This window comes from Oryctolagus cuniculus, chromosome 1, assembly GCF_964237555.1.
Source record: "Oryctolagus cuniculus chromosome 1, mOryCun1.1, whole genome shotgun sequence".
NCBI classification, from domain to species: Eukaryota; Metazoa; Chordata; class Mammalia; order Lagomorpha; family Leporidae; genus Oryctolagus; species Oryctolagus cuniculus.
The window spans coordinates 31,814,099-31,836,022 of record NC_091432.1 but is presented as its reverse complement, the minus strand read 5'-3'; the positions used below and the strand labels follow the sequence as shown (position 1 = coordinate 31,836,022).

Below are 21,924 nucleotides of genomic sequence, written 5' to 3'. Positions count from 1 at the left end.
GAGACTGTCCGAGAGACTGTAGGTGAGGGAGGCCGAGTGCAGGGGTGCAGGCCTGGAGGGTGGGAGTGGGATGCAGGGCTCAGGAGGTGAGGGCCCACCCCTTCCTTCGTAGCCAGAGGGAGGGCGAAGAGTGTGGGCTAGTGAGGTGTCGGTCAGCCTCTGCTTTGGTGCTGGGAGGATGAAGACGGCTCCCTCTGACCTCTTCTGCTTTTCCAGGGAGGGGAGGAGTGTCCAGTGGCCGAGGTCAGGGTCAGGTGCCCATTAGAGGATTTAAAGTGGGCCTGGTTGAGATCCTGAGTGTGTGGCTGCTTCCGTGCACGTGTGCATGGCCTGTAGAAAGATTGGGTCCTTGTCAGTGCACTGGCTCGGGGCTGGAGTATAAGTCTAGCTGCCTACTGCCGGGGGGGTGTGGAGATGTGAGCGCCCACATGGACGATGGCACATCCCTGCGGACTGTGCTGTGTGCGTCTTGTTTCTGATGTGGAATGCCCGCCAGTGAAGTCCCCCACGTACTTTCATACTGTGGTACTTCATTGTCGGGTAGTTGAGAATGAAGATACCAGTGTGCTCGTAATTACTGTTTTAGCACTCGAGCAGTCTGTGTTTGCAAGCTGGCTACCGGCGTGGGAGCTCTGGGTTTTGGCTGTAGGGTGTCTACTGTTTGGCACCAAACATATTGACTGGATCATGTGGAGTTTAAAAAACTTATTTGGAAGGCAGAGAGAGCAAAATCTTCCATTCTTTTTTCTTTAATTCTTCTTCTTCTTTTTTTTTTTTTTTAAGATTTATCCATTTATTTGAGAGGCAGAGTTACAGAGGAAGAGATAGAAAGGTCTTGCATCTGCTGGTTCACTCCTCAAATGGCCACAGTGGCTGGAGCTGGGCCAATCTAAAGCCAGGAGCCAGGAACTTCCTCCAGGTCCCCCATGTGAGTGCAGGGGCCCAAGGACTTGGACCATCTTCCACTGCTTTTCCAGGCCATCAGCAGAGGGCTGGATTGGAAGTGGAGCAGCTGGGACTCAAACTGGTGCCCATAAAGGATGTTGGGGCCCACAGGTGGAGGCTTAACCTACTACAGCACAGCCTCGGCCCCAAAATCTTCCACTCTTGCATCCCCTGGTTCACTCCCCGAATGGCCACAATGCCCAGGGCTGGGCCAGGCCAAAGCTGGGTGTCTCACGTGGTTGCAGGGGCCCAGGTGCTAGTAGGCATGTTAGCAGTGGAGCTGGAACAGAAGTAGAGCAGTGCCACGCTGCGGCTTACTAGGCTAATCCTCCGCCTGCGGCGCCAGCACACCGGGTTCTAGTCCCGGTCGAGGTGCCAGATTCTGTCCCGGTTTCCCTTCTTCCAGGCCAGCTCTCTGCTATGGCCCGGGAGTGCAGTGGAGGATGGCCCAAGTGCTTGGGCCCTGCACCCCATGGGAGACCAGGAGAAGTACCTGGCTCCTGGCTTCGGATCAGGGCGATGTGCTGGCTGCAGTGCGCTGGCCGCGGCGGCCATTGGAGGGTGAACCAACGGCAAAGGAAGACCTTTCTCTCTGTCTCTCTCTCTCTTACTGTCCACTCTGCCTGTCAAATAAATAAATAAATAAATAAAAGAAGTAGAGCAGCTGGGACTGGAACTGGCCCTCATATGAGATGCTGGCAACACAGGCGGCAGCTTAACCTGCTGTGTCACGGTGCTGGCCCCAAGTTTAAATTCCCATGACTTAAAAGGAGCAAGTGGCTGGCTTCTGTGGGTCAGAGCAGAAATGAGACCTAAAGGTCTGAGCAGTCTGCTCCATCTGCATGCACTGTTCAGGAAGGTGCAGGTCGGCGATCTTTGAAGATGCTGTGTGTGAGCTGAGGTGATGGGACGACGTGCTGGCGAGGGCTCTGCTGCAAGAGGGGGCCTCTGTGCGGGGCAAGAAGGGGAGCGCGAGGAGCACTACACCTTCCTTCTTTGCATGCTTGCCCTTGACCAGTGCTGGTCATTCCAAAAAGAGGGTCTTAGGGGCAGGTATTGTACGGCGTGGATGAAGTCGCTGCTCGTGATGCCCGCGTCCTGTGTTGGATTGCCGGCTTGAGTCCTGGCACCCCTACTTCCAGTCCAACTTCTTGCTAATGCATCGTGAGAGGCAGCAGACGATAGCCCAAGTGCTTGGGCTCCCACCCACCATGTGGGAGACCAAGATGGAGTCCCTGGCTCCTGGCCTTGGCCTGGCCCAGCCCTGGCTGTTGTGGCCATTTGGGGAGTGACCCAGCAGAGGGAAGATCTGTCTTTCTCCTCCCCACCATCATGTCACTCTGTCTCTCAAGTAGATGAAGATAAATATTCCTTAAAAGAGTGGGTTCTTGATGCCAATTGGGAGTGTGTGTTCCCCAGAATGACCTGACTGGAGAACACTCGTGCATCATGCTGAAGACGCTGACCGACGAGGATGAGGCCGAGCGGGGAGCCTGGCTTGCGGCCTTTTGGAAAGGTGAACGCAGAGCAGAGGGGGATGGCCGGCTGACGGGGGTCTCCAGACGCTCACTCTGCCCGTTGTGTGCCCCGCAGATTTCCGAAGGCGGTTCCTGGCCTTGCTCTCCTACCAGTTCAGCACCTTCTCCCCTCCCCTGGCCCTGAACATCATTCAGAACCGGCACGCGGGGAAGCCGGCCCAGCCAGGTGAGCTGGGCAGTTGGGGGAGGGCTGCTGGTGGCTTGGTTGTGTGAAAGGAGGGAGGCAGGCGTGGTGTCCTGGGGAGAGCCCTGGCCCAGGGCGCGAGGCCTGCGCCTTGTCAGTCACCCGCTGAGCACCCCGCCATCCTGTACCCTGTGACAGAACTTTGGGGATGTGGCTTGACAGCAGCGTCAAGTTCATGCAGTTGGTCACGGTGGAACCTGGCTTGAGTCCTGTGACCTGGGAATAGCTCAGGCTGCCCGTGCACTGGGCAAGAGGGCAGTCCCATGGGCTCTGCCTTCTCTGGCCCGGTGCGTGAGTGCTTGTGTGCGTAAATAAATCCTAGGAGGCTGTGGAATGTGAAAATGAACAGAATGTGTGAGGGATCATTAGTAGTAGCTGTGTTTTTGTTGCCTGTTATTTTTATACATGTAGGTATGCATATATGCATGAGAGAACTTCAGCCAGCTTGTGGAAAGATGGAATTGGGAGTCGATTATTTTGGTGCAAAACTTTTGAACCCATGCCAATTTTTTTCTTTCGGTATGACTCTTCCAGGAGCTTGTCTAAGTACCCTCACTGTATATATGTGTGTGTGTGTGTGTGTGGATACTTTCTTGCCAATTATATTTCCATGGAACAGTCTGTGTTCCTCAAGCTGGGGCTGGCAGAGCATCCACACTTCCTGGGAAGCTGGATCCTAAGAAGTGACAGAACGAGCAACAAATGTGTCCCTCTCGCCTGCAGGCCCGAGGAGCCTTTCCTTGGTCTGGCGGGTTGGCGTAGGAACTCCGAGCTGGGGTCACAGCCAGGTGCCCTCCAGTCCTGGAGCTGCCTCCGCTGGGCGTGCTGCCAGCTCAGGATTGGCTTGGGTTAGTGGCCAGGCGCCTGCAGATGGCCTCTGTTGTCGGGGCGAATCCCGTCAGGCCCTGCGATGGCCTCGGGTAGACCTGACCCACGTGGCTGTCTTGTGTGCAGCCCTTAGCCGGGAGGAGCTGGATACGTTCTTCCTCCCCTACGACCTGAAGCGGCTGGAGATGTACTCGCGGAACATGGTAGACTATCACCTCATCATGGACATGATCCCGGCCATCTCCCGCCTGTATTTCCTGAACCAGCTGGGGGACCTGGCCCTGTCTGCTGCCCAGTCAGTAGGTTGCCTGCTGTTTGGGGGTGGGGGCAGTGGGGGGTAAGCAAGGACGGTGGAGGTGTTCATTTGCTGGGTTTTCGGTTGGGCGCTATGACGTGGTAGCCATCTCCTCGTTGGACAAACCTGGGCTCCGACGCCGAGGAGCACGCCCAGCCGTGCTGTGGGCGAGTGGGTGGGCTGCAGTTTGAACCTGTCTCCCCCCATCCCCCACGGTGCCTGAGCTCTTAGTGTGGTTGTGAAGCAGGTGTCTGTCAGGGAGTACAGGCTGGGCTGGGGACTCCGGGAGGAAGGAGCGTTGCTCAGTGGTTTCAGCAACAGGATGGAGGTGCAGATGGCAGGGTAGGCGCTGCCAGCCTGTCTTTGTACCAGGTAGCTCTGGCCAAAAGAGGGCAGCTCTGGTGCTCAGGGCCATCTTAGCGGGGAGGGGCCTACCCCGGGGCCGCCGCAGCAGCTTTCCCACCCTGCAGGCTCTTCTCCTGGGGATTGGCCTGCAGCATAAGTCCGTGGAGCAGCTGGAGAAGGAGATCGAGCTGCCCTCGGGCCAGCTCATGGGACTGTTCAACCGCGTCATCCGCAAGGTCGTGAAGGTGAGCTCGGCGTCTTCGGGCGACATGGCTGACCTGCTCCCGGACGGGTGTCAGCAGTTCACTGTGTTTGCCACAGATCTTCACGTGGTGCCTGTACACGCATACACGCATGCACACATATGCAGGTATACACACTAACACACCCACAGTACCTGCAAAGTTCTGTGCACAGACAGGGATCCGATGTGTGCCGGGTCTGAGTTCAGCTCTGGAGAGCACTGCCTTGTCCTGGAAATGCCCAGCTCCCTTGGGCCCTGGCCACCCTGGTGACCGGCCCCGCTGCTCCTTCATCTCTCGCCGTTGTCTTTCGTAGCTATTCAATGACGTGCAGGAAAAGGCCATTGAGGAGCAGATGGTGGCCGTGAAGGATGTGGTCATGGAGCCCACGATGAAGACTCTGAGTGACGACCTGGTAGGTCTCTGCCGAAGGCCCCTGGGCCCCGGGTTTCCTCAGCACCGCTGGCTTTTGGGGGCCAAGCGTCCTCTGTGTTCACCCAGCGCAGTGCTGGTCCGTTGGTGCCAGTCCCCCCGAGGGTCTGTTCTCTGCACCTCCCTGCCCGTGCAGCCTTGCTGAGTGTGAGTGCAGGAACCTGGTATTTGTCCTTCTTCCTAACTTTTTAAGTGCTTAATTTTTTTTTAAAGAAATTTTATTTATTTGAAAGGCAGTTAGAGTGAGAGACAGAGGTCTCCCATCTGCTAGTTCACTCCCCAGATGGCCACAAGGGCCGGAGATGAGCCAGCTGAAGCCAGGAGCCAGGAGCTGCTTCTGGGTCTCCCACGTGGGTGCAGGGGCCCACGTACTTGGGCCATCCTCTGCTGCTTTCTCAGGTGCGTTAGCAGGGAGCTTGATCGGAAGTGGAGCAACTGGGACTCAAACAGGATGCCGAGCTGCAGGCAGCGGCTTAACCTGCTTTGCCACACGAAGTCCCCAAGTGCATAAATGCAGGGTCTTCAAAAAGCTCGTGGAGAAAAGGTCATAGCTGCCTGAGAAGAAAAGCTACACGTGGATTTCAAAACTGTTTTGCACCAAAATAAGCGTAACTTTGAACTCCATCTGCGAGGGCTGTGTGAAGTACCCTGGTGTCCTGGAGTATAGCAGAGTGCCTAGGTGGGCCTTAGGGTACACTGCAGAGAAAGGGTCTTGGCTCCTGCTCCGCCCCCCCTCGCCTCTCACCTCCTCTCTGCTCTTTGACCCCAGGATGAAGCCGCAAAGGAGTTCCAGGAGAAGCACCGGAAGGAAGTGGGGAAGCTGAAGCACATGGACCTCTCCGAGTAAGGCGGAGCCGGCGCTTCGCGTAGCTTTTGGGCTCTCGCAAGCAGGGTGCTTGGAATCTACATGCAGCGCCCTGGCAGCCTTTCTGTGGGGTCGTGGAGGATTTGGTTCCCCAGACCACCTCTGCCGCTTGGCCTTTGCAGATGTGGGTCGTCTGGGTTCCCCGGGGCTCCCTGGGGAGCTGCCACCTCAGAGCACCCTTTGGGCAGAGAGAAGCTGGCGCATGCGCATCCATCTTAATGGTCATGTTCTGCATGTGAAGTTTGGAGACGGAATTCTGTCTAAAAGAAAAAGAACTTGTTCTAGAACCTTCTGAGTTTGCACTGTGGCGGTGTTTTCCCCACCCCGTGGGTTGCTGTGTGTGGGTAACTCTGGAGCTGTCCTGTGGTGCTTAGTGCCCGTTGTCCTGTTGCCAAGCCAGAAGTGATGGTGGCTTTGGACATGTGAGGTGGACATGGCCAGGAGTCCCGTCAGGGCGTCGAGCTCCAGCTTCTGCTCTCAGCTTTGGGACATAAAAACCTTGACTCACTGGGACTGCTAGACCCAGAGAGTCGAGGCAGGGCAGAGAGGGGGAGAGGCACAGGGGCAGAAGCCTGGAGGTGGGAGTGAGGAAGTTGGAGGGAGAGTGGCCTGGAGGTTTCTGGGGCGGGCAGTGACTGAGTGCACGCGAGAAGCCGGGTGGGCTGCCCCCGGAACAGGCCTGGCATTCCCGCTCCCGGATGCTTCTGTCCGGTGGAGCCAAGCCACGTGTGTCTCAGCACTGCCCTCCTGTTGAGGGCTGACGCGGCTCGGCCTGGCTTTCGCAGCGCGGGTCCCCTCTGCTCTCGAGCCAGCTCTGACTGTGCCTTCCTTTCCAGGTACGTCATCCGCGGCGACGACGAGGAGTGGAACGAGGTTTTGAACAAAGCCGGCCAGAACGCCTCGATCGTGAGCCTCAAGAGGTGAGGGGCCTTCTCCGGGACCCCTGCTGCCCGTGGGAGGTTGGCGCAGAAGCCTTGGTTTGCTGTTTGCTCAAGAACGCCCTGGCTGCCGCCACCTTGATCGCATGTCTCTGGGAGGTCAGGTGGGGCATCTTGAGGCTGGGGCTCCTCACTGTGTTTGCCTGCCCCTCTCCCCGACCCCGGGGCCCCAGGTCTGGTGGGGAGACAGACGGACTGGAGAGGACAGTGCAGGGGCTGCGAAGACGGGCACCTCACTGGCTCACCTCGAAGGTGGGGGCCATCACCTTCCCGGGGAGCACAGAGCGGCTGAGGGTCAGGGCCGGAGTCGGGACCAGGTCCGTCCCTGGTGAGCCCGAGTGTTCACCGCTGCCCTGTCCTTCCTTCAAGCCAGTTGTTCTCTCTCTCTCTTTTTTTTTTTTTGACAGGCAGAGTGGATAGTGAGAAAGAGACACAGAGAGAAAGGTCTTCCTTTTTGCCGTTGGTTCACCCTCCAATGGCCGTCACGGCCGGCGTGCTGCGGCCAGCGCACCGCGCTGAACCGAAGGCAGGAGTCAGGTGCTTCTCCTGGTCTCCCATGGGGTGCAGGGCCCAAGCACTTGGGCCATCCTCCGCTGCACTCCCGGGCCACAGCAGAGAGCTGGCCTGGAAGAGGGGCAACCAGGACAGAATCCAGCGCCCCGACCGGGACTAGAACCCGGTATGCCGGCGCTGCTAGGTGGAGTATTAGCCTATTGAGCCGCGGCACTGGCCCAGTTCTCAAAATTGTGAGTCTTTGTCTTAAAGAGACCTTGGAGGACTTGGGTTTATGTGGATCACGTCAATCTGGATCGCTCACACGGGAACTCTTAATAGCGTTTATTCATTCAGCGTTAGCAGTGGACTCCCTAGAGTACTTTGGTGCTGTGAAAGTTCTCTTCCTAACAGTGTCAGGGAGAAAAAAAAAGAGCTAGAGTGGCATCGCTTCACGCTTACGCTTTTGCAGATCTGTCTGGTGTAATAGAAAGCAGCCGGATTCTCCCATCTGCTTCCTCACGTACGCCATTGTTTAATCCCATCTCCTACTCCCCGGAAAACCAAACATCCTGAGAGGATGAAAGTAAAAAAGGCAAATAATGTGTTAGTAGTATCACCAGACAGCTCTGGCAATTAGCATGTTAGTAGTGTCACCAGACAGCTCTGGGCTTGCGGACCACTCAAGGGTCCTGGGGACCCCGGGAGTCCCTACACCACTCTCTGAGCCTTCACTCCCAGCTTCCTATCGGCAGAGTAGTGCATTGTGGGTAGACACGGTTGCCGGGCTGCAGCCTTCGTCAGCGTTTGCCTTGGGAATAGAGCAAGGCCTCTGGAGATAAAGGCTTGCGCAACTGGCTTGGAGCTTGGTGGGGATGGTGAGTTCTAGGCATCACCATGGTTGTGGATGGGCCCCCTTGAGAGTTTGGAGACATTTGGGAAGAGGAAACCGTGTGACCCCAGGAACCTTAGATCCCAGAAACGCGAGATTCTTCTGACGTCTCCGTAAGTCACTCTGGCATCATGGAGTGCTTCTGGCCTCACTTCCCAGATGCGCTGTGCTGTAGCACATGAGCCCGCTCTGTTGTGTCCTGTTTCTGGTTTGGACAGTGTGGCAGGTTCAGCACAGAGCCTTTGATGGCTTCAAGCCTCTGGCCCGGACCACGGTAGCTGTGACCATAACAGAACCTGGGAGAGCGCCCTAGCCATGGAGACTCTGCAGAGCAGGGCCCCTGCTGCCATCTGTCTGATGTTAGTGCTGGCCAGGAGCCTGCAGAATGTTGTGGTCATTAATGGACTTGAGGGCTTGCGATAAATGTGACAGTCTGCATGTTTGGAGGTAAAAATACTGATGTCTATCATAAGATTTATTTATTTATTTGAAAGAATGAGAAAGAAGTAGATTTTTTTCATCCACTAGTTCACTCCCCAAATGGCTGCAATGGCCAGGGCTGGGCCAGGCGGAAGCCAGGAGCCTCATCTGGGTCTCCTACGTGGATGCAGGTGCCCAAGGACTTAGGCCATCTTCCAGTGCTTTCCCAGGTGCATCAGCAGGGAGCTGGATTGGAAGTGAGCAGCTGGGACTTGAGCTGGCATCCATATGGGATGCCACACAGTTCCATAATGGAAGGTGCTGTTTGCTGAGTGATTCCCATGCCGATCTGTCAGTGAGGAATTGGTGGCCAGCTGTAGGGCGTGGCCTGTCAATTACTGTTGCTTTGGGTCTCTTCCAGTGGTTTAGGGAAAATACAGTAACGGTAGCACATCAGAAAGCAGCGAAGACTTTTCCTCGGAGTCTCATGCTGTGTATTGGGCATTGTCCTCACGGGCTCTGGGGTGCTGGGTATCAGGCATTGTCCTCACGGGCTCTGGGGTGCTGGGTATCAGGCATTGTCCTCACGGGCTCTGGGATGCTGTGTCTGCTTTCCAGGCAGCCCCTGGGGTGGGAGGGAAGCCTCTCTGAGCCGCTTGAGCTCTTCTTGAGGTCCTGGGAGGGGCACACACCGCATGGAAGGTTCAGGTGTTCAGATGCCGGCTCGTTCCCAGCAGGCCGTGCGTGGGTGGAGCCCCAGCCTGCAGCGCCATGCCTGCCGCCTGGTGGGTTTGCAGAGAACACTTACCTCTGTACAGCCAGGGCCGGGCGGCGGGGACTCCGGCGGACAAGCAGAGCCGCCTGCGCGTGTCATTCATGCTGCTGGCTCTCTCCCCTCCAGTGACAAGAAAAGGAAGATGGAAGGCAAACAAGAAGCAAAGCAGAACAAGAAGTTGAAGAAAAGCAGAGACGCAAGGAACAAAAAAGACACGAAACTGAAGCGGAAGAAGTAGTAAAGAGAGACCTGGGCAGCAGCGGCCGGCCTCGGGAACTCCTGAGCCTTCTGTGGGTGGCCCGGGCAGCCTGGACTGTTGTTTTTGTTTTGTTTTTTAAAAAAGAATAAACTAAACAAAAACAAAAAAAACAAACGCAAACCTGGAGGCCAGCCATGAATTCAGTCTCCAGGCCTGACTGTGTCAGGCCACGGGGCCAGCCTGGCTGCCGGCAAAGTCACTCCCAGGCGGTCTGCTCAGAACTTGGCGGCTGGGCAAACCCTGGGTGCTGCCGGGGTCTCGCTCCTCCTCCTGGTCCGGGGCTCTCCTTTCCCGTAAGTTCATCATTTGTTTTGGGCCAGCTTTTCAGGCTCCTGGGGACAGCATGCTGGCTCCTGTCCCTTCTCAGGCCCTTGAGGACATGACTGTCTGGTGACCTCACGGGAGGCGGCTGAGGGAGCCCTGGCTTCGATCATGGACTTGTCCAAACAGCCCGTGGCCTGCGGTGGCACAGTGGGAGCACCAGGGTAGCTGATGCCCCGTGCTCTCCTCCCGTGGCTCCTGCTGGCTGCTGCCTGCAGTGTGCCCGCAGAGCCGGGAGCACAGGACATCTGCATCCCCAAGACCCGTGTCATCCATTCGTGGAAACGTCGGGAAAGGCTTCTTTGCTGCAGGGGTGAGGAGAGGCAGGGAGAACTATTTTTAATAAATAGCATACTGAAAGACCTGCCTGCGGGTGTTGGACATGCCCCTGGCTCACTGCTGTTTGTCTGGAAGGTGTGGGCGCCCCTGCCAAGGGTGGGCAGTGTGGCTGGGGCGGCCCCAGCTCGGGAGACTGGCACAGGTGGCGGGCACTGGGTGGTGCTGTGGTTGCCTTGAGGGGGGTGAGGCCTGGGCCCAGCTGGCTGTACCCCCTTCCCTTGCTCGTCCCTGCCAGCTTGTTCAGGCGCTTCCAGTCGCTGGGGACGCAGGTTCTGTGATGGCTTCGTACCTACTTGGGTTTGTAGGATTCCCAGGCCATGGGTCCAAACCGGAACCTTCGTCAGCCCTCAAAGCTAGTTAGGCTTGTAGCGTGTGATGAACGGGCGAGGGAGGAAGCTCTGGGCCGCGTGTTAAACACTCTACGCCGCGTGCCTCTCCGAGGGAGGGGCAGGTTCTGTGCCACCCCCACAGCTACCGCGCCTCCTCCCGGACTGGCAGGACCTGGGCGCAGGGGCCTCTCATTCCTTGGGTCTGCGACTTCTGCCTGCCAGACCCTGTTAGCTCTAGGGGTTTGCTGAGGAGGACATGAGCTGTTCTCTCAGATGAGCACCTGAGCTTGCGTTTCAAAGAGGATTTTCTTAGAGCATGACTGGGGGAAAAAAAGAGCCCTGATCTCGAGTGGTCAGAGCCAGATGATGTCTTTGAGAGGCACAAGGTGCTCCCAGCCGCTGGTTCACCGCTGAGACGGGCCCAGTCCAGGTCTGCCCTGTGGGTGGCAGGAACTCACTGGGACCGTCACTGCTGCTTCCCAGGGACTGCGTTCGCAGGCAGCTGGAGTCTGGAGCCAGAGCCGGGTATGGAAGCCAGGCACTCCGCCTCCAGGCTACAGGCCCACCCCGCAGATGGTGTCCTCACAGTTACCTGAGTACATGGTCCTGCAGGTGAGGATGCCTGCGTTCAGAGCCTCGCTCCAGAGCCTGTGCAGCTGCCCCGGGCACCTCTGGGGCGAGCTTGTGGGGGGCGGGGGGGGGGGTTGGATGGTTGGCTCTTCCCTGACCCTGACCCTCCCCATGACCTTGAGCACTGCTATGGTTTGCATGTCTCCACTGCCGTGTTGAACTTGAATCCCCATTATGAGGTTAAATGGGACCAGGTAGGACATTTTGAGAGAGTTGATTAGCTTGCCCACGAGGCAGAGCCCTAGAACCTAATCTGTTCACAGGGTAGCGGGGTGGCTGGAGACGGGTCCAGCTCCCAAAGCTGTCCAGTCGAGAAGCCCTTGCCATGCGGTGCCTGTGCCACCTCGGAGCTCTCCAGAGGCCCCACCAGTCCAAAGGTCCTCCCCAGCTGGGGCTCAGTGTGGGCCTCCCGGCTTCCAGGACTGTAAGAAATGCGTTTCTTTATAAACGACCCGGGCACAGCAATGGGAAATGGACCAAGAACAGCGTGGTCGTCGCTCTGCCTGTCCTCCAGGTCCGTATCTGTCAATTGTGAGTAGGGATGGTGGCACCACCTCCTGACGAGGAGAGGGTGGAGTCGAACGGGAAGAGCTGGGAGGAATGCCCGGAATGCAGTAAGGGCCACTCGATCGCCCTGGGTTCTGGGCACTATCCTCGCATCCAATTCAGGCTGCTTGGTTCCATGCCAGCTGATGACCGCAGGACCGGCTGTGATCTAAAACCATCCTGAGCCAGCAAGAGTCCCACGTGCACAGCCGAGAGCGTGCGCTTTGCAGTCAGATCTGCCCGGTCGGTGCAGTGACGCCTCTGAGGTGGCCTTGTCCTCTGCACACAAAAAGCCCAGTGAATGTCCACTCGGGTGTGCAGTTCTGGCCCTGTTGTTTGCAAAGCCTGGGTCCTCAACGGGGAGAGGGCTCTGTGCTTTATGTCCTGATCTTGGGTTCTCCTTCAAGGCTGAAAAAGCACGGCTCCCCCAGCCCTCACCATCTGGCCCCCAGACAGGGGGACATCTGTGGAGCTCGGCTGTGTCAGGAGCTGTCACTTGTGGGATGAATTCAGATGGGCCAGGACGGGAGGGGGCTGCAGGGGCGGGAACAAAGGCGCCTTCTAAATGGCCTCCCCCAGCCCCAAGCCGGCAGGGGGCTCCTGTGCTTCCACTGCTCATCTGGCCCCCAAAGTCCCTGAGGACAGCCAAGTGACCAGGAGGCGGGACACAAAGCGTGCGGCTGGGGTGGGGGAGGGGCGGAAGTGACCGTCACCTTGGAAAAACGCAGGCTCATTATCTGAGGCTATTACTGCCGCACAGGCAGCCTGCAGGCCTGGAGGCGGGGCAGGGCCGGGAGGCCCGAGGGCCCGATTTCAGCAGACAATTGGTTAAACACCAGAGGGATTTTGCACGGGGCACTAGAAAGGCTGCCTCAAAGGGAGAGGCCCGCGGCTTCCTCCGGGCTTTGGCGGGTGCTCCTGCTGCCGCTCCGGGCTTTGGCGGGTGCTCCTGCTGCCGCCGCCTAGCAGCCGTGACCCTTGGCATCTGGCATAGGGAAAAGGCGGGGCGCCGGGAAGGATCACCCACATCTCCAAGCGCCAGCTGCCAGTCACCCCGCGTGGGGCGGGCGGAGGGGAGGGGAGGGAGCCTCGTGTCCCTAACTGATGCTTCCAGCCCTACAGACCCAGGAGCTCCTGCAGGAAGCCGCCTCTCCTCCCTGACCCTGCAGTCTGGCTCCTGGGAGCCAGAAGCTGGCAGCCACCGAGAAAGGGCCCCCCCGACTCCTGAAGTAGTGACCCTGAATTGGGGGGGGGTGCAGCTGCCTGGGTGAGTAACACCCCATTCCCCTTAGATTCCTGGTCCCTTGGAAGAATGCATGATGTTTGTGCTACACACAGGCCCAGAGGGGCCCCTGCCCCTCCCCCACAGAGAGCCCTGGCTGGATCTTAGCTGGATCTTGCTTCAGGTTGCAGCCAGATCCTGTGTTGGGTACTTTCCTCCAGGGGGAGGTTAGACATTGACCTGGAGGGACAGCCCCTCCCCGCCTTGTCGGAGCCGAGCAGACCTCCTTTCTGTGGCCTCCGGGAGGCGCTGTGGGTCCACATGCTGCCCAGGCTGGACCTCAAGCTACCTGGCCCAACCCTGCACCCGCAGAGCCCAGAAGTGGGCCCTTCCCAGCACTGACTTGATGAGGGCTTTGCGTGGGCTTCCTGGCTGTCCCTGAGCCGCAGGCTCCCGGGGGGCCTTAGGAATTCTTCCTCCTTATTCAGGCAGGAGCCTAACCTGTATTCCTGCCTGGCCTTTGCGTCTCAAACTCAAGCAGGGCCCAGATGCCCTTGGACTTGAGTCACTAGCTCACTGTCCTCCCTTGATGATCTCTTCTGGGGTCCCCATAAGGTGGCATGGCCAGCTTGGGCTCAGGGGCCAGGTAGAGGTGGCTCTGGCCCCACTTTGGGACTTTGCAAGTACTTGGGAAGCCAGCCCCAACAGCAGCTCCCCCGTCACTGCTGCGGAGGGGAAAGGCCTGCCGCTGTCCCCTCGTGTCACCTGGCGTCCAGGCGCAGGTTCCAGGGGAGAGGTGGGGTGCCATGAGTAACCCCGAGTCAGCCCTGGGCCCTCCCTGCCTCTGAACTCTGAGTAATCCTCTCGCAGGAGCATTGAGGCCAAGGTCATTGTTAATGAATGTTTATTGTTAATAAAACCATAGTACATTTACAGTAAGTGACATTAATGTACAGTTACAGTATCATACAATATTACAGCAATAAAATAACCCCTATTCCTCTGTACATCCAGCTCAAACAGCTCATCAAAAATATTTTCCAGGATTGTAAGCCCCTGGGGGCTTTCCCAGGTGACCACAGTGCCACCTCCTGAAACGCCCCAGGGGCTTCTGGGGAATAAATAGTTTCTAAGGTGCAGCCAGACAGCTGAAGGCTGCACCCAGAGCAGGCTGTCCTGGATGCCCTCACAGTGTCTGCGCCATAAATAGGACAGGTGGGGCCTGGCACCAGGGCTCCCCCGGCAGAGCCAAGGCAAGTGGGGAGGGGCCTGGCAGAAGAGGGTCTCCTCCTGCTCCCTCTTTTTTACCTGTTGTTTATCCCCAGTAGGAGCCATGGTTCCCTGTGGAGAGTGCGTGCCCCACTGTCTCTTCCTTTAACGGAACCTCTCACCTAAGAGACCTGACCAGGGGGCTGCATCCGGGCTCTGCTTCCTGAGCCTGCAGAGGCAGCCCACACCCAGGCCTGAGGTTTCAGAATCAAACTCTTACCTTGCCCCCACCCCTAAAAAAAAAAAAAAAAAAAAAAAAAAAAACAGCAGCAACAACACAAACTGAGGCCCCCAGGCTCCCACATCGTCCCCCAGCCTGAAGGGAGAGGCATCTGCCGACCCACACTCCAAAGGCAAGTGGAGCAGTCAGAGGAGCTGGCCCTGGAGCCCGGCACAGCCTTGCAGCCTGGCACGCTGGATGTTGAGCAAAACAAGTACCGGCTTTTGAACGACGTGGCCTGGGGCCCGGGCAGAGGATACTGGGATGCTCACACCACAAGACCTCGCTCCAGCTGGGATGGGCGAGAGCTTGGAGCACACTTGGCCCAGGACCTGCTGCTGGCCGCCGGAGGAGAGAGGGCACACATGGTGAGTGTGTGGGGGCCGGCTCTTGGTCACACCAGACACACACGGTCTGCTCGGGGCACGCCCGCCTTCGCCCGCTCACACCCGCGAAGTGATGTAGACCGAGTGCACGCGCTCGGCCAGCGTGCTCTGCAGATCCTGCAGTGGGTCCAGGCCCTGCACCTTGCTGCTGCGGCCGTAGATGAGCTGCCGGAAGGAGTCCTGCTCCAGCAAGGCCTTCATGTGCTTCAGGAAGAAGCCCTCACAGAACAGGGCCAGCTCCGGGGCGTTGTGGATCTGCAGGGTGGGGGCAGGGAGGGGTGAGACCTGGCTGCAGCCTCCCCCTGGTGCTGGGGGAGGTGCTCGCCAGCTCTGCAGCCACAGGCTGCCTGGCCGTTATCAGGACGCCTGCCTTGGATGGGGGCCCATCTGGGGTCATCCCAGCAGTGCCACCAGCAGCGTCACTCAGGTCTGACGGTGGGCCCCTGGGGGGCCTAGCTATGCCCCCTGGCTCGGAAGCTCCCCTCCCAAGGGCAGGGATCGGGACTGGCCACCACTGGACGTTGGGCCCCACTCAGCACGTGGCACCAGCACGGTAGCTGTGTTAGTTCAGCCCACAGCGAGTGCCCGCCCCAGGCCAGGCACTGGCGCTGGGCTCTGAGGTCATGGGCTCTGCAGGGACGCACAGTCTGAGACAAACAAGGTGACCGCAGCCTGCACGTAAGGCTATGTGTGGAGGAGATAAGGGCTGGTGCTGCTCAACTCCTGAGCAGCCATGGGCGCCGGGGCCCCGCGACCTCTGGCTAGAGAAGGAGTTGCAAATCCTCTCTCCCCCGCCCCCACCCCAGCTCAGGGTGGGGTGGGGGGAGGCGGCCCTCACCTTGGCGTATTTGTAGGTGTGCACGGCGCTCTCCACGCTGAGCGTCTGGGAGCACAGGATCTCACAGTGCCGCTGCAGGGCGTCTAGCTGGAACAGGCTGGCGGCAGACAGCAGCTGCAGGGGGCAAGGCGGGCCTTGGTGCTCGCGGTTGGGGCCGGGAGCTTGCCCAGTGTATGCCCTGCTTTTCCCAACCCCCTCCTCGCTGGCCTTGTGGGAGGGACCAGAGGATGGCCGTGGATGGTTGCTCTTTCTGGGCCACCTCCGTATTTGTTGGGCCACCCGCGGTCACAGGATGGGTGACAGATGCTGGGTGGGACTTCTGATCTGCGGAGGTTGTGGGGCTGCAAACGATGTGCTTTGCTTCCATGAGCGTCTGAGCCAGGTGGCCGTGGCCAGTAGCAAGTGACCAGCTGAGGCGGAGGGCCAACCACTGGGACACCCCCTTCTAGCCAGCCTGCGGCTATGGCCCAGGCTCAGCAGTATGTGAGTCCCTAGTCTCTCAGAACTTCCCCGGCTGTTGGTGGAGAGAGGGGACCGTGCAGCAGGGGGCATTCCAGCCTCAGAGGCCACCTGCTCCGCCCTCCTAACACTGCATCACGGGGAGAGGCGCGGGGTGCGGGGAGACCGTGCAGCTGGGCTCCCAGCCCTCACCTCCAGGATGTCGGCAGTGGGGATCTCCATGGATTCTGTTCCTCCGTAGTACAGATACTGCATCATCATCTAAGGTGGGGAGAGACCCCAGGTGAGTGCCTCAGGCCCGTGCCGCCCCCTTCTGTATCCCCCGCCCCCTCCCCGGCTCAGGCTGCATTTTCCCAGGCACCACCTGTAGAAGCCGCTCCCTGTCCTGCCTGGGTGACAAGCCCCCTTCCATGGAGTGGCTCCCCTTCTAGCCCCATAAAAACCCCAGGAGCTCAGGAGGTAGGATGCTGTTCGCAACAGTGGAAACTGAGGCCCGGGGAGGGAAGCTGGGCTGGCTCAAGGCACGTGGCCCTCCTCCCTTCGGTGCAGGGCTCCTCCATCATCCCAGGCACCCTGCTGCTCCAGCCTCCTCTTATCTGAATTCTACATATGGAGCCGGAAGAGCGACTGGCCAACTGGTCGCCCTCAGAAGGCCACCTCTGGGCAGCCTCATCTGCCCTAGGGCTCTGATGTGTCAGTGACAGCCAGGTCCTGGTGCCCTCCAGGTTTGCTCCCCGTCCGGCAGAGCCCCCACCCATGCTCCCGCCCAGGCTGTCATGACATCCAAGAAGGTAGTGGGAGGAGGGGCTCTGACCATGGTGCGGTCTGCAGTGGGAAAAACAATTGTGTGTGGTTGGCAGAGGCAGCAGGCCCGCATGGAGCTGGCGAGCGGGAGGTAAACAAGCTATGTCGGGACCGGCCCGCGGGCTGAGCGAGGCGGCACCACAGGGTCTGGGAAGAAGCCCAGCAGCGCAGGCGAGCAGGACCAGAGGAGCCGCTGGCTTTGTCCAGGTGCCCAAGCCGCCGGCCAAGGCCTGCCCCGGGCCTGCAGCCAGTCTGGCGATCTTACAAACGCCCCTAAGGGTCTGTCTCCTTCCAGGGACACGTGCCTCCTTGGGCAGGCTGTGTCTTGTTCTTCTGCCTGCCTGCTCTCCTTGCACCAGGCCCTGGGCAGGCACTGGAGACACGAGCAGCAGAGGGCAAGCTGTGTATGTCCCCTGGATGCTTCTGCCCAGGGCTGGGGCGGGAGGGGAAGGTGGGTCTTCCTCTGATTTTGGCCTCTGGGCAGGGGTCCCAGCAGCAGCAGTGCCTGCTCCTCCCTGTCCCTCCCTCCTTCCCCGGGCTGAATTTGGGGAGCTGGTTTGGCCCAACCACCCGGTGGTCACGTGAGTGCCGAGTATCCAGACCACAGCTGGAGCCTTGCTGAGGGGCCTGGCAGGCAGAGGTAAATTCAGTTTGCACAACCTGGCAGCCCGTGGCATGGCCCGGGTGCCTGCCTCCCTGCACGGCCAGGCTGGGGCTGGATGAGCCACGAGGAGATAGGCCTGGGGTGGGAACGGTGGCAGGGTTGGGAACTTCTGGGCCATACTCCGTGGGCCTGGGTTTGGTTGACAGTGACCCTGGTGAGTCTCTGGATCTATGCTATTTGATAGGATAGCCACTGGCCACGTGGCTTCGGGGTAGCTGGTCTGCATTAAGATGCACCGTGTCAGGCACACATTGGGTTTTAAAAGTGTAGCATGAAGCAAACAAATGTGAGAGGTCTCGGCAGTCTTTACATGGACCACGTGTTGAAATGGTCCTCTGGCTAGACCGAGTTGTATATTGGAATGGATTTGACAGGTTGGTGTTGGGTAGGTGACAGCCAGGAAGTTTGCCACCAGCACCCGAGGCTTGCAGAGGGCAGTGCATAGCACTGATTTGGACATCTGTCTCCTCCTCTGAAGCCACAGCCGGCAGCGCCTGCCCCGCCTCCCTCTCAGTGTCGCAAGGGCTGCTGGGAAACTGGCAGGCTGCATGGATGGCTTTGGGTCAACCCCTCTAAAGTGGAGGGCTCAGAAAGCAGGAGCTGGGGGGCCCTGAGATGGCAGAGCCCTGTCCCCAGAGAGCCCAGGAAACCCACAGCGGGAGGCTGGGGCTCTGGGCCACAGCTTGTTGAGAACCAGCGGGTAAGTGTCCGCGGGGGGCATGTGTGCCGGGATGTGAGGCCTGCTTCCCCGGGAGAGGTCACCAGCAGCTGCTGAGCCTCTTGAGGCCCTCCCTCACCCTCCAGGCCGAGCTTTCTAAATGCAGCTGTGACTGTTCTGCTGTCCTCGGTTTGAATCCAGGCCCCTACCCAGCTTCTCTGACCCCGCTGAGCAACAGGGAAGCCCAGTACACTTGCAGAAGCCCCGGATGTGACCCTTTACAAGCGGATGGGCTCCTCGCGACCTTTTCGGCCTGGCCAGCAGGCTGGGGTTGGATGCTCGGGAGAAGGGGCTTGGCCTGCATCAGCCCCGCTGCAGCTGCACCAGGCATACCCACACCGTGGTGTGAACATGCAGATTCAGAGCGGGGAGCGCGGTGGGGCACAGCAAGCTCTCGGGGGTGCTCACAGACCCCGTGTGCAGTGTGTGTCTGTCCTTATGCGTCTGTCTGCAGGTTGCCAGGATTCTGAGTCCAGCAGGACCCAGGAGAGGCCCTGAAGCGACAACCCCTCACAGTGGCACAGCCGCCTCTGCCCAGGGAAAGACCCGGACATGCTGAGCTTGCCCTTGACTCAGCCGGGCCCTGGTGGGGGGAGGGGAGAGGAGGACAGGACCAACCCCCAGCTGCGACCCACAGACCTGAAAGATGTGGTACTTCATATCGCTGATCTCGATGGTTTTGCTGTCCCCATCGTGTTCTGACTTATTGGTCATCAGCGTCTTGAACCTGCAGCAAATGGGACCAAGTGAGGCAGGGCTTGAACTTGACTTTCACACCGACACCGTGCAGAGGCAGCACCATCCATGAATGGATGCGGCATTTTACTGCCATGTCCCAAAATAATTCTCTGCTGGTGACATTCCCCACCCTTCTGGGCTGAGCCCAGTTTTGTCCCCACTGCCCTCCCTCGTGCAGGGACCCAATGCCTGTGGCCAGGACACATCTATGTTTTCTGATCATCTAAAGGGGTAACTTGGCCAGAGAGAACACCACCTCTGAGCTCCCCTTGGAGAAGTCTGGTCCCTGGGGTTTCTGTCGCCGTCTGTTCTCCATGTCTGTCACCTCACACCCAGGCTGCCTACCTGTTGGAAGCTGTCACCAGCAGTACTTTGTGTGCGTAGAACAGCTTTCCTTCCACCAGGAACGTCACGTCTGACATCTCCTTGTTGTTCAAAAAGTGAGGGTCTGTGAAAAACAGGGAACAGTGGAGAACGGCCGAGGACTCAGGAAACCTCCATGGGGTTGCTAGGTGCACCCAGAGGTGTGTGCTGGGGATGGAGGCGGAGACACACACACACACACACACAGGCACGCATGCGGATGAGGAGCAGAGCCTGATGCCAGGCTGTGGTCCTTGGAGGTGAGGAAGGAGGGCCCAGCGATAGAGACGGAGACGGGGTGGCAGGGAGGCGGAGCACGGGGGCGGCCTCTCACCTAGCCTGGCCGGCAGGGTCTTTCGGATCTCGGGGATGCTGGGGATGGGGCTGCTGCCGTAGCAGTGGGTGAAGATGGCGGCCAGCTGCTGGATGACCGAGTCGTTCTGCAAGGTGAACAGGGAGGGGGATGTGAGGGGTGGTAGCTCGCCTGCAGGTGCCTCTACAGCATCCCCTGTCTGCGGTTCCCGTGGATCTGGCTTGGCGAGAGAGGCCTGCACCTATATCAGCTGATTTCCCCCAGTGGCTCTCTGGCCAGGCTCCAGCCTCGACACATCCACGGCTTCTGCCCTGTGCCGCCGGGCAGTATGAGTCTGGGTGCTGGGGGTGTGCCCGTGTCTGTCTGTGCATCCCCCGGTCTAGGCTGGGGGCCGTGGACTCCGTGAGCGCGGGCTGGAGCCGCTCGGCCTGGCTCACCTTGCTGGTCTTGAGGATGTCGAACATGAGCCGCAGGCCCTCGGTCACCAGCTCCTCGTTGTACTCCTCCTCCTTGATGGAGCTGAAATCCCGCAGCAGGCTCTGCACCACCGAGTACCGCGACTGCGCGAACGAGGTCCGCAGGGACTCGATCCAGATGTGCAGCTTCCAGGGGACGCCTGGGGAGGGCAGCGGTCACTGGCTGGCCACAGGGCAGCCCCACTGCCACCCCTGCCCTGGTGGTGTAAGCCCATGGGATGGAAGCTGTGGGCTACTCTTCATGGGCCTGGGCTGCAGGTGCTCCTTGGGTGAGGGAGCAGAACGAGGAACCCGGGCCAGCCTGTGGGTTGCCAAGTGCGCCAGCGCCCGCGGAGGCTCTGGGGTATCTGCTGGGGAGGTGCCAGCAGTTCTGGAGGGGTGGTCAGGGGGCCGCAGAGACGCATGACAGTCCCCACACCAAGAGGACTTCAAAAGGTCCATGGAAAAAATGGAATTAAAAAGATGATTTGGCTGTAAGCCATTTTTGAAACTTGTATGTGGTTTTTTTCATAATATACACTGCCGTGGGCTTGGTGAGGGCCCCTCGTAATGGCCTAGTCCTACTGCAGGGGGCTCTTCCAAGGCAAAGTCACTTAGCAGCTGCCCGGAGCGTGTCAGCAGGGCCAGGAAGTCATTCCACTGCTGTGGGACCTTCATGACAAAAACTCCTGTCTCATCCCTGGCCTCACTGTGGATTAAGAATGAACCCAGGGCATTCCCCAGGGACGGTGTTGACTGTAGATGCAAGTGCTACCCATTTTACAGCTTAGAACACCGAGGCTGGGCCAGCACTGTGGTGTAGGTGCTGGTTCGAGACCCGGCTGCTCCACTTCCGATCCAGTTCTCTGCTATGGCCTGGGATAGCAGTGGAGGATGGCCCAAGTCCTTGGGCCCCTGCACCCACGTGGGAGACCCGGAGGAAGCTCCTGGCTTCGGATCAGCTCAGCTCCGGCCGTTGCAGCCATCTGGGGAGTGAACCATCAGATGGAAGACCTCTCTCTCTCTGCCTCTCCTCTGTGTATCTGTGGCTTTCAAGTAAAATAAATCTTAAAGAACACTGAGGCTGACTGCTGCTCTCCTGGCCCGGCCCGGGCTCATGCGTGCTGCAGCCCTGTGATGAGAATGACATTGCTGGGCCTTGTGTGTTAGGTGACCTCATCCCATTCTCAAGGTGATCAGGACTGAAGCCGGAGAGGAGGGGCGGTTACACAGTGTGCCTGACGCAGACCTGACCTACGTCTGTGTGACTCGCCTCCCTGGAGGACACAGAAGGTCCACAGCCCGGCATCCAGCGGTGACCAGATGTGCTGACTCAGGAGATGACGCTGCAGGGTGCTGCACAGGCTCATGGGAAGGGGGAAAGGCCTGAGGGCAGAGGGCTGGGCCGTGACCTTGAGATGCGTCCCTGCTAAGGACCGCCTGAGGCCCAGGGCATCTCCTCTTCCCAGGAGGTACTCCAGCCACCACCCTGTATTCAGCGCTCCCTGACCCTCCTGGGCCTGTGCGTGTCTGCGCATGCGCGCCCTGTGTGCCTGCGTGCACGCCCGGGAAGCCTCACCCAGCGCCCGCAGCTCCATGGTGATGTCCACGTAGCCGTGCTCGGCGCTGTAGTACATGGCCTCTTGCAGGGCCTTCGTGCGCGTCCGGCTCAGCCGCACGGGCCCCTCGCTGCCGCTGCCCTGGCTCGAGGTGTCGCTCTCCTCCACGCCCTCGGCCAGGATCTCCTCCAGGGACAGCACGTCTGCCTTGGCCTGCTGGGGCTGCGTCAGGAGCTTCCGCAGGACGTTCCTGTGGAGCGAGGGACGAGGGAGGCTGAGGCCCGAGTCCCCAGGCCCGAGG

General features: G+C 59.3%; 2 protein-coding genes across 2 annotated transcripts in view; one reads left to right on the top strand and one right to left on the bottom strand.

Moving 5' to 3' along the window:
* NAT10 (N-acetyltransferase 10) overlaps nt 1-10,131 on the top strand; it is a 40,926-nt gene extending 30,795 nt beyond the window's left edge. Inside the window, exons 22-29 of the mRNA XM_002709044.5 lie at nt 2,365-2,461; nt 2,539-2,649; nt 3,622-3,794; nt 4,261-4,380; nt 4,694-4,792; nt 5,579-5,652; nt 6,511-6,594; nt 9,318-10,131. Coding sequence (XP_002709090.2) covers nt 2,365-2,461; nt 2,539-2,649; nt 3,622-3,794; nt 4,261-4,380; nt 4,694-4,792; nt 5,579-5,652; nt 6,511-6,594; nt 9,318-9,429 — 870 coding nt within the window. The 3' untranslated portion in view covers nt 9,430-10,131. The remainder of the gene's footprint in view (nt 1-2,364; nt 2,462-2,538; nt 2,650-3,621; nt 3,795-4,260; nt 4,381-4,693; nt 4,793-5,578; nt 5,653-6,510; nt 6,595-9,317) is intronic.
* A 3,593-nt stretch (nt 10,132-13,724) lies between these two features.
* The window catches only part of ABTB2 (ankyrin repeat and BTB domain containing 2), a 170,347-nt gene continuing 162,147 nt past the window's right edge, over nt 13,725-21,924 (bottom strand). The window contains exons 10-17 of the mRNA XM_008269616.4: nt 21,644-21,873; nt 20,047-20,225; nt 19,631-19,736; nt 19,279-19,381; nt 18,835-18,922; nt 16,202-16,270; nt 15,551-15,664; nt 13,725-14,967 (exon numbers count right to left, since the gene is read on the bottom strand). Of these exons, the coding sequence (XP_008267838.1) occupies nt 14,770-14,967; nt 15,551-15,664; nt 16,202-16,270; nt 18,835-18,922; nt 19,279-19,381; nt 19,631-19,736; nt 20,047-20,225; nt 21,644-21,873 (1,087 nt within the window). The 3' untranslated portion in view covers nt 13,725-14,769. The remainder of the gene's footprint in view (nt 14,968-15,550; nt 15,665-16,201; nt 16,271-18,834; nt 18,923-19,278; nt 19,382-19,630; nt 19,737-20,046; nt 20,226-21,643; nt 21,874-21,924) is intronic.